The following is an 11,813-nucleotide window of genomic DNA, read 5'->3' as shown; positions in this document are numbered from 1 at the left end:
AAGGGACGAGCAGCATATGTTCGCCTGAAGGCAGATAGAAATGCAGAGCAGCCCTGCTGAGTGTCAGAGAGATGGGTGGGGGGTCACGGAGAGGAGGGAGCGGGGAGTTGACACTAAGGATGGGTACGTGTGTGCCTGTGTGAGTGAGAGCCGGCAGGGGGGCAGGTATGGAGATGCAGGGCCCTGAGCAGACGAAGAAAGGTAGAGTGACAGATGGGGTGAGAGAGCCTAGCAACTGTTTAGCTGCGTTCTGCTACTGTAGTGATTGCCGAGCCCTCAGGGGTTAGTGGTCAGGACTGTTTTATCTCAGAGGTAATTCTGGTGGATTTAGCACATTGAGGTTTCGGTGTGGGTAATGTCACCCTGCCTTTAGCAAACAGGGCTAGAAATTTCAAACATCCCCCTGGGTGTTCAATTTGTATTGCGCTAATTTTGTAATCACCAACATTTATAAAAAGACACCTTGTTATGTATAAAATACACAACTACAAATCAAGTATTTTCTTGATGCCTTTAAATTGTGGCGCTGCAAAAGAAACAAAAACTACACACTTCGCCATATTCTTTGCATGATGCAGTTTGTTGCTTTTGCTTTAATATATTACATTTACATTGCAATACAGCAATAAGAATACCATTAACATTGATAATAAACATAGAACATGAAGTACAAAAAATTCATTAAATGCGCCGCCCCCAACTCTTATTGTCCACATTTCACATTTGATTGGTTTTGGCCCTCGGCCCTCAGAGAATACCAGTCATCTCAAGTCAGTCATCTCCTCCTGACGGTCCAGAGGGAGTTCGTGGTCCAAGTTCGGCCCGTAACAAAATTGTTGCATTTTCCGTCTCTCTCAGGAGACCTCCGATGTCATCAGACACCAGTCCGTACAGGTTTGCGTCTGTAATCGGTGCACATTCATACACATAAATACACTCGTACGCTCCTAAAAGTGAGCTAGGGCCCACAACCAGTCTTTTGTGTTCATTTGCGATGCTTTAATTCTTTGTCGTGGTGGCTCTTTCCTCCCTCCCCTTTATCCAGCAGTTTTAGGGCCTCTAGCAAGTAACTCTGGAAGGCCGATAGGGCCGCGCAGATGGCGGGCGTGCCGAATCCGTGGGTGAGGAGGCTGAAGTGGGTCAGGCTGCTTTGCACCCCGGGCTCCAGGCAGGGGGTGGGGCGGCTGCCGCCCAAAGGCGACCTGTCCTGTGACATCAAATCCAAAAATTCTTTGCAAATCTCCCTGTAGACATGGAAATAGAGGGGTGAGAGTGTGTATGCATCAACATCACCCTAATTTGGAAGTTTTTATAAAAAGTTAAATGAAGCTAATGACTGATTTTCAACATTTTAAACATGGATAGAAACTTACTGTGTTGTTTAGGAGATTTGTTATAGGCTGTTTTATCTCTTAAAGGTGCAGTGTGTAATTTTAAGAAAGATCTCTTGACAGAAATGCAATATAATATACAAAACTACATTATCATGGGTGTATAAAGACCTTTTTATAATGAATAGTTATGTTTTTATTACCTTAGAATGAGATGTTTTTATCTACATGCATGAAGGTCCCCATACGTTGAAGTCGCCACTCTGTGCCACCACGTCTACACGAAAGCCCATAACGGACAAACATTTTTGTCCCCGACGATGACATGTTTCTCCGGTAGTGGTAACTGTAGCTTCTCTAAGCACTTCAAAAGCGAGGGGTGAGCAGTGGGCTGGGCCGTTGGTTGCAATTCGTAACTTCACCACTAGATGACGCTAAAATGTACACACTGCACCTTTAAGTAACATAAAATTAACCCTTTTATAACGTGCTTCTGGTCTTGTTCAGCTGTTGTCACAGTGTTGGGGATAGTTACTTTTAAAAGTAATGCATTACAATATTAAGTTACTCCCCAAAAAAGTAACTAATTGCGTTACTTTTCATAGAAAGTAATGCTTACATTACTTTTTTGTTACTTTTGGATTACTTTTTCTTGGCTGAGGCTTGATTTCTTTCAGGCCTTGCAGGTGTTTTAATGACTGAAAAATTCTGCATTCAGAAATTGCATATTTCATCACAAAAATTTCGAGCTCTGCTCTGGCCTGCCATCTCAGTTTCTGACTCAAACTGTTCCCACACAAGCGTGTACGCATAGAGTTCATAATGTGACTACGTTTAGTTTAATTCAGTATTTTTTTTTAAATCAAATTAATTAAACTAAAAAAGTAACTTGCATTACTTTTTTAAAAAAGTAATGTGTACATTTAAAGGTGCAGTGTGTACATTTTTGTGGCAACTAGTGGTGAGGTTGCGCATTGCAACCAACGACTCAGTCCACTGCTCACCCCTCGCTTTTGAAATGCATAGAGGAGCTACACGTTAGCCGCCACCAGACAAACATGTAATTGTCGCAGACAACTTCGTAAAAAAAGTTTGTCCGTCAAGGGCTTCTGTAGAAACATGACGGCACAAAATGGCGACTTCCATGTAAGGGGACCCTCGGTGTATGTAGATAAAAACATATCATATCATATTTTAAGGTAATAAAAACATAACGGTGCATTATGAAAGGTCTTTATACACCCCTGATATAGTTTTGTATAATATTTGCATTTATGTCAAGACATTCTTCTAAAAATTACACACTGCACCTTTAAACCGTAATGCGTTACTTTACTCCTTACTTCAGAAAAGTAATATTATTACATAATGCACTTTACTTGTAATGCGTTACCCCTGACAGTGGTTGTCACTATATATATAATAAAATATAAATTATATTAACCAATAACATTATAGTCTACTATTCTGTATACTATACATAAATACTGCAAATAAGCCAATACAAAGTCACATTCTGTATTTATGATAATATTGGGTAGGCCTACTAAATGTGTCATTTTTTTAAGTTCAGGTTTAGAAAAGTATTTCTTTCCCATATAGTAAAACTCAGTTAAATCCTCCTTTAAGTACTTACTTGGTGGCCAGCAACATACTGCGTCTTGTGGGCAGCTGGTCCGGGTCGCTTTGTCTGCACAGATATTCTGCTGTGGCCCGGGCGGGAAACTCTGTTTCACACACGTACCCAAAGTCCCGTGCGAGATGAACCGCCTCGCCTGAGAAAAAAACGGGAATTTTTAGCATGCTGACTTAAGACGATGAGGTGATAATAGGCTGAACATCTGAAAAACGACGACTTGCGTTGTGTGACAATTTTAAAGTTAACACTCACTAGGAGGTTATTGTTTCACACTTACATTAACATATATGTTCCTGTCTTAGTTTGCTCACCTAAGGGACTGATAACGTAGTGCAGACGCTGTGTTTTGGACAATTACAGCAGCGGGTACGAGACTCTATGAAAGCAGAGTTAATGTGATAATATGTATGTGTCTGGTTTACCTTCCACCAGTGCCGTGAGGAGTGTGACATTGGCTGCCTTTCGACGGCCTGCAGGCAGGTTGAGACCGATCTTCTCCAGACGCTCTCGCAGACAGCGGCCTCCATTTTTTGATTTGGCTCTGAGTGAGGAGGGGTTAAAAAAGATTAAAACACTGTTTCTTTAGACAATATGCCTCTGTTTTTACTATCAAAACCATTAACAGGTCCATTATTTAGATTCTAACATAGGCCTACACTTTAAAAAAAAACAGCATTGGGTCAGAAATGGAAGAGTCAGACGTTGGGTTACATTAACCCAGAAAATGTTTATATTTGACCCAACAATGGGTTAAAAAACACAGCATAGGTTAAATTACAACCCAAGGGTCTGGGCTCGTCCCTATTTGACCCAAAACTGGGTTGAATACAGTGGGTTTCCATTAAAAAAAATTCGTTTTACAAGTTTATAAATAAAAAAATAAAAAAATTGTGCTGGAATAGCATTTTGCACAAACGTGAGTACAACACCTCAGATTTATTATTTATCCATAAGTAACTCTTTAAAGGTCTATTTTTCCCCATCACTGCTTGATTTGACCTCATCCCTCCCTCCAACATTTACCTGCGCAGGACTCCTCCAAGCAGCGAGGCATTGAGGCACTCGGGTGGGGCCAGACGTCTCTGCACCTCTCCGACCGTGACCTTGTACTTGGAGGTGGAGCTAAGCAGGGACAGACGACCAGGGACAGAGCAGAAAACCTCTGCGGGGTTGGACACGCCCCCAAGGCCCAGTCCGTCTTTAGTGAGGGACAAGGCAGAGACCGCGGAGCCATTTAGCTTGGATGGCACAGGAACTATAAAGAAAAGAAAAGTGGTTAAAGCTTTGAGTGCCAAGATTACTTTAAGTCCCCTAAGAGTCACGTCTTATTTTTAAAAAAGTGATGAGATTTGTATAGAAATGTGATAATTTGTGTTTTTGGAGTTGGCCTGCTGTTATGAAAACCTTTTTTAGTCAAAGACACAGTTTGGTTGTGTGCTCTCCCACAGGTTGACATCTGTTGTCTCAGTAATAACAGTGTTTCATGTCTGTTTCTCACTCTTATTTTGAAATGGGTGTTGCATCTCCATGGGGAACGACTGTATTCCATCTGTTGTGCACACAACAATTTTCATGTTTTTTGTGCGTGTAATTAAAGTTTTCTGTCTTATTATAAATCTGACTTTAAAATGCACAAAAATGGAAAAACAGAGTAATTTAATAAAATACGAAAAATGAATGAAAATTAGGCTTTTTGGTGTCATTCTAAAAGCAGACAGTGTATATATATCTTCCTCTAAACAAAATAAAGATTTTCTTTCAGCATTTTAATGTATTTTTTTGTAATGAAGACAAACATTCATTTATGATACTGAATAAAAGATTTCAATTGGCTTTTCATTTGAGCTCAAGGATCTTTGTTGCATCATCCCTCAAAACCCTTATTTGTTTTTATAAGATTTGTCTTTATCACTCATTCTCATGTGCCACATCTGTGTGGGCTGGATTGCCAAGCGCACTTCAATAACACTACACAAAATCCAGTGTATGTCTTTATTGGCTGCATGGGTGTATGAATGATTTATATAGTATGAATGATGGTGAGCACATTACTTTTAAGCCAATAGACAGATTTTTACTTTTAGAGCATACAGTCCTTCACAGGTTAGGAATGCAATGTATACTGTTAATACCAGAGGTCTTCAACCTTTTTTGGGCCAAGGACCCCTTCTATGAATAGAGAGAAGAAGCAGGAACCCCTCAGTGCATGTAACAAATTAAGAATGGATTTACATGATGGTTACATACTTTTTGGCATATGCTATGCTGCTCATTTTAGTCAAGTTTTATTATTTGTATTATTGGCCTATAAAAAGCATTTTTGTTTAATGCCCAATTTCATTTTTCAAAAATAAAATATTTTGCATTCAAACAATATTTGGAGGACCACCAGTATTAGCCACCACGGACACCCAAGGGGACTCTTTTATCCATTTAAACTAGGCTATACATTTTATCTGTATGTGCGTTAATTGGGATACGAACCCACAGCGTTTGCGCAGCTTTCACAATGATCCACCAGTTGAGTGTGTTTGCGCGCACCGTTGCGTTACAGGAGCGCATATCTCCTCCCTCTTTGCCATGGATTGTCACATGGTGGCATGGTGTTAGTATATCTATATCATTTTTTTAGATGTAAAATGCGTTGTTGCATTGGCTTTCCATTCTTCGTGGGCGGTTTTGTGCGTCTTCGCTACACCCTGCAGCGCTGATTTGGGGACATAAACCGGCTCTGAGCGCGCGGATGCGTCTCATAAGCTCCGAGAGAAGATTTGCTTATTCATATGGGCTTTGGTTTGTTCTCCACACAGACATATGATTGATTTATTCTGTTGCTTAGTAAAACGCGAGATTTTATACTGCTTTAAATAAACGCAAGGTATTTAAAATTCATGCAAAAGTAATTGAAGAAAGTGCAGACTGGGAGCAGAAAGTGTTGGCAGATGTGATTCTAATTAACTACCATTTTTGGTTTTTTTTGATGGAAAAGATGCTTTGAATTCATAACTTTATTATCTACTACCCAAGCCCCCCCCACCCCCACCCCGCGCCTGGTTCTAATCCCACTCTTTTTCCTCATATGACCATGCACAGTTCATTAACAGCATCTGCCTTAAGGGTGAAGACAGAGTTCGAAAGGATTTCTTGACTTAAAATGAAATTGCAACGCTGAATTATTTTTGTGTGTGTGTGCTTGGCTGAATCATTAGTGTATTGTGTCTGAGCAGCACATAAAATCCTTTTCTAGTTGAAGAGGTCACTCCTTCTTTATATGCATCAGAGATACAGACTCTTACCTTTCTTGATAACAGAATGGTCCAAAATTCCCAAAGCTGATGACTCCTCCATGCCCTGGTAAACACAATAGCACAACACTGGTTCAGTTTTCTTCATCATCTGAAACTACAACACTTAATGTTTTCTTGGTTTTAATGTCTAAACAACAAGTGATGTTTATTTAAATGATCAATATTTACATCAGGGATGACACTCTTAAAATTATAAAGGTTTGTAATGCCAGTAATGCCACAGAATAACCATTTTAATTTCTAAAAGAATATTGTCTCTAATATTTTCATAATTTGTTAAAACTTACACAACAAAGAACCTTATGTACAACAGAAAGGTTCTGTGAATGTTAAAGGTTCTTTATGAAACCATGAAGACCGAAAAATATAATTTTTGGAATCTTTATTTTAAAATGGGAATTGGACATGATCAGACGTATAGTCATAAATATTCCCCATATTTCTCTCTGATCATGTGACCAATTATTAATATTATATTATTAGACTCATAAATCATGTAAATGATTTGCTTATACCAAATAATTGTGCAGTAAAAATCTGACTTTAAGAGACAAATTAATATATATTCAATTTAAACTAATAAATTAAATGTAACTGTTCCTATATTTAACCTAAAAACATGCTTTTTTCTAGCACTCTAATAAAGTCTGAGTAAAACTTTTTACTTTGGAGAACCCTTAAGATTTTATGATGTCACATAAACCATTAACATCAGAGAAAATAATGTTAAAAAGAAAAATAAATAATAAAAACTTTATTTCCTTTAAACAAAAGTAGAGGAAAAACATTTCACAGTCTTTAGGCTACTGATTAGACGTATTGTTTAATTTTTAAAATCAGATTTAAAAAAATATATTTATTATATTATTTATATGCTTATTTGCAGCTTTGTTTATGGGAAATGAAACGATGACACTTGTTTTCATCTAACTCAGTCTTCGGAAAAGCTGGCGTCATATCTTTAAAGGGAGTCGAGTTGTTTGTTGAATAATTGGCCGAGGAAACCGATTGGATGCGCTGTAAGTTTCTTGACAGATAGACATTAACTCATTTTGCACCTGCTCACTACAGTTGTTTGCTGTAAAAGAACAACCATTAAACTACTATAGACAAAAACCAATCGAATTAAAATCAAGTTCGGCAGAAAGAATTGAATCACCTGTTTATTTCACACGGAAGGTTTCAAATGAAATCAATTATTTTGTGGTCTTGTGATATTTTTTGTAAGTTTTATTTTATTTAATATATAAACCATAAATATATACATATGTTACCATTTTTTTTAACTAAAATAGACTTTACTAATAAATAATTGTTTATAGCATAGAGATATATTTTATCTGCCATAGTGTGCAATGTTATTTATTTTAAACTGTAAAATGAATTTCACTTGAACACATTCGAATAGCCATTACGAAAGAAAAAATTTAGTAACACATGATTATATATATCATGTATAATACGTGTTTTTATTTATTTAAATTTTTCTAATTGTTTTCTAAGCACTTAAGGTTTTACATTTTATATTATATATAAAATAGATCTAATCTTAAGAAAGTTAGTGTTGATGTTACCAATTTTGACACAAAATATTTTTGTCACTTTAAGCTATTAACATGTCATAACTAAAACATGTAATTGTTTTTTATCGTTTTTTTTTCAAATAACCTTTTCCTTATTAATAATCCTTTTAATGGCGACTATATAAACTATTTCAGGCCTTATTTAGGTTTTGAGGAATTAAACTTGTTTAAATTAGCTGATAAACAAGAGAAACATTATTTTAGAAAAATTTAAGTGAGAAAACTCACTTGAATGTCATCCAGACCGTGATGACCCAGTGCATGCATTCCCAAAGGACCTTCACCCAGTGCCGCTGCTCCTTCACCCAATCCATGATGGAGAAGTCGCGGTACGCCCGGATACTCCCGCCGCGGGTCTAAACTCAGAGCTCGGTGTGACTGTGAGAGAAGCCCCGTGTCCTCTGAGCGAGAGCGCTGAGAGTGCCACGCTGCCTGCTGATGCTGATGAAGGGAGTTGATGGACGAATATGGATCCGGTAAGTGCGGGTATCCGGTGTCTTGACTCTGGGTGTAGGAGAGTGAGGACTGGGGATATGGAGGTGGAAAATAGGGTGGCTGGAAGTCGGAGGCCGGAGTGTGGCAGAGAGGAGGAGCAGAGGAATAAGCTGCCTGGTTCAGCGAGGAGAGCTGAGAGAGTCGGCCGCTCGGAGAGGAGCTAGACAGTCCGTCCGCGCGCTCCTGTGAATTAAAAGACATAGTTTTACAGGAGTTCAACAAACAGTTGTCAGTCAGTACCCCACCAATGTAGACCATACGGTTTCAGTGATAGCTATAGCGATTAACAATTTAAATAAAAACGTATGTACATAAAATGTGCGTAATAAGATTTAGTTTAGATTACTAACATAATATTTCTATGTTTATTTTTTTCTTTATAAAGGTCTATCCATGTATTATTTTAGTTATTTTGTGGTTTTATTAAATGAATGGTTGTTAATTACACTTGCATATTAATTTATTATAACCAAATTAATTAAAAATTGCCTTACAAATGATGCAGAAATAAAATCCTGTTGAAGGGCTTTTCCACGCCAGGCGTCTTTTAAACAACCATTGATAGTTTTAGACAAATAAAACAAATTAAATACAAGATTACATTCCGTTTTAAAGGAGTATAGACGAAACAAAAAACAAAACAAAAAAAAACATAAAACATATGTTTGTATGTTGTAATCTTGTAAAGTCCTAAACCTTTATTAAATAATTGTATTAAATAATTGTATTAAATAAATAAAACGATTAAAACCGTTTAACAATGTTGCAAGCTCATTTATTTTTAATTTTATACAGTCTTTTTCATTTTAGGTCATGTGGCCAATATTCGATCTTTCTTTATTGCAAGTGGGCAAAAATTTGGCACATATTACAAACTATCAGCTTTTCAGCTCTGCCCAAATACTGACAGAGCGAAATATAAGCTACTCACGAGTAATAAAACACACCAAACAGAAGTCTTAGTTTAATTATTCTTTGTTAAAACGTAAGATTAAACCTGCAAGTCAATGCAAGACAAAGACTAGTCTGTTATCTCCGTTTAGGCAAATTGGAGCATGTGACATATTTAAAATGACACACTTCTGTGCTTTCATATTATATACACTCTTAACATTGACCCGGATTCCACTTAGCATTAAATGCTTATAATGTCACGCATCCGCTAGACACTGACTTCAGCTAATATCACATGACAATGATCTCAATAAACAAGCAAATGAAAACAGATCAACTTTGCATCCCTATTTAACTCACCATGGTCGAGTAGGTGTGTACCAACATCTGGATAAGAGTCCGACCTCTAATAGCCTCCTTAAAACTTACAGTCAATAAAAACCCAAAGTTCTCTCATAAATGTGATTGATCCATTAACTAGACATCTGAAAGTCCCGTGACTGTAAGTGAAATTACGCACGCACACACTCTCTCTCTCTCTCTCTTTCACTCTATGAAGCTTTCCATCAGAGTGTCCCCGTTAATCAAACCCGAGCGCTCTTATAGCGGTGCTGTGAGGGGGAAGGGAGGGGTTTTGGGGTATCGACCACCTTAAAGGGACATTAATTAATTCCTTTAAATTAATTATTTCACTTCATTTATTAAAAAAAAGACTCTCAGTGAATCGTATTATTTTCCCTCTGATTTGTTTTGGTTTACTGAATTTTATCAATAATTTTAAAGTTATGCTATATTGACTTTTTTAATTAAAAATATAATTTTTCGAAAAAGAAACGAGTGAAAGATAATAATAAAGTTGATTAATAAATCAATAAAATGTATCTTAATTTATTCACTTATAGGCAATTCGATCGTATTGAATTATAAATATCAGTAACTGCGTAAACTGTACTGTGGTGGAAGCTATAAACTTAAATACAAAAAAAGTACTTAACACTTAAAACTTTAACAAAACACTGAATGTCTATGGCACTCGTTTCCATAAAAAAAGTATTGATGGCCTTAAAAGCTTTTTAAAGTAAAAGGGTGCCATCACTTATAGTTGATGGACTTTAATGAAAACATTTTCCAGATGCACTCTGCTATTGGACTTCACATAAAAAGTTTGTTTAACTAAGATACAAGTTAAACGAATAAACCTATCGATATGAAGCCTGTGACATACATTTTCCATTTTATGCACACTAAAGATGAAACACTTATAATATAAACATTAAAAAAAGCTCACCTGTAAGCAGTACGGTTCTGTCTTGCTCCGTGATTTCCACAACATGTTTCAGGATAAGGTGATAGTCCTCTGTTAAATGAATGGACAGGACAAGAGAGAAAAGAGAGAGAGAGTGGGGTTGTGTGCTGTGAGCTGAACGGTGAGAGAGGTGTGTGAGGGACACGAGAGTTTTTATTGACGAAACAGTTAGAGAGAAAGAGGGGGAGAGAGAAACTGAGAGAGCGAGAGAGAAAGAGGGAGAGAGGCGTTGGTTGATGGGCGGAGGATAAGTGAAGAAACGCGATTCGAGTAAACAAAAAGTGGCTAAACGGGCCTTTGGGTGCATGGCTGAGCTCACGACAATTCACTTACGCGCAGACAACGTGAAAAAAAAAACTAACACTGGACAGCTGGATTGAATAAATAAATAAAAACAAAAGTACAAAATAGGCTACTATGTTTTTATTTTTATCTGTTTGACATAGTACCGAGGCAATGCAATTACTGTTGTAGTGAAGTAGCCTATAAAATGGTAGCCTTTGCCAGTCAAAAAAAACCTAAACTAATGATTTCTTTAAAAAAAATATTTTTTAAAACTTTTTCCACAAAGAACATTTGTAATACAAACGTTTTGTGAGTGTTAAGAAGCATTAGCAACGTAATTTAAAGAGATAGTTCACCCAAAAATAAAAACTCTTTCATCATTTACTCACCCTCATGTTGTTCTTAACCTGTATGGATTTCTTTATTTTGTTAAAACACAAAAGAAGATATTGATAAATGATGGTAAGCACACAGTTGACGTACCCATTGACTTCCATAGTTAGATAAACAAATACTCTCTATGGAAGTCAATGGGTACCGTCAGTTGTGTACTTAAAGGGATAGTTCACCCAAAAATGAAAATTCTGTCATCATTTACTCACCCTCATGTTGTTACAAACCTGTACAAATGTCTTTGTTTCTGATGAACACAAAGAAGATATTTTGAGAAATGTTTGTAACCAAACCGTTCGTGGACCCAATTTACTTCCATAGTATTATTTTTCCTACTATGGAAGTGAATGGGGTCCACGAACGGTGGAAAATGATGTTGATGACAGAATTTTCATTTTTGGGTGAACTATCCCTTTAAGTGTGTAACACAAAAGCTGGGTTATAATGCCCAGAATGCTATAAATAGGCAATTTCTGCAGACACAGTCATTAAGAAGCCGTTTATGGGTTAACTTTTTTATTGAAAAGCGTTAATGTGAAACTACAATTTAATAAAACACAATTCAACCAAAGTTTAACT

At 36.9% G+C, this 11,813-nt stretch overlaps 1 protein-coding gene across 2 annotated transcripts; it reads right to left on the bottom strand.

Annotated features, from left to right (window-relative positions):
- Nucleotides 1-561: 561 nt before the first annotated feature.
- Nucleotides 562-10,912, bottom strand: tfap2e (transcription factor AP-2 epsilon). Of its 2 annotated transcripts, none has more exons than XM_055218998.2 (7): nt 10,539-10,912; nt 8,090-8,539; nt 6,267-6,321; nt 3,994-4,225; nt 3,393-3,511; nt 2,968-3,106; nt 562-1,244 (listed from the first exon to the last, which is right to left on the bottom strand). In XM_055218998.2, exons 1-7 carry the CDS (start codon nt 10,581-10,583, stop codon nt 986-988), a joined length of 1,299 nt encoding a protein of 432 aa, XP_055074973.1. In that variant the 5' UTR covers nt 10,584-10,912; the 3' UTR covers nt 562-985. The 2 variants fall into 2 exon arrangements, with proteins under 2 accessions (XP_055074973.1, XP_055074974.1); XM_055218999.2 differs by lacking the exon at nt 10,539-10,912 and adding an exon at nt 9,611-9,825.
- Nucleotides 10,913-11,813: the final 901 nt, after the last annotated feature.

Source organism: Misgurnus anguillicaudatus, chromosome 20 (genome assembly GCF_027580225.2).
Source record: "Misgurnus anguillicaudatus chromosome 20, ASM2758022v2, whole genome shotgun sequence".
Classification (NCBI taxonomy): Eukaryota; Metazoa; Chordata; class Actinopteri; order Cypriniformes; family Cobitidae; genus Misgurnus; species Misgurnus anguillicaudatus.
Note: the sequence above shows the minus strand (reverse complement) of the source record. Positions and strands in the feature narration are given on the sequence as shown.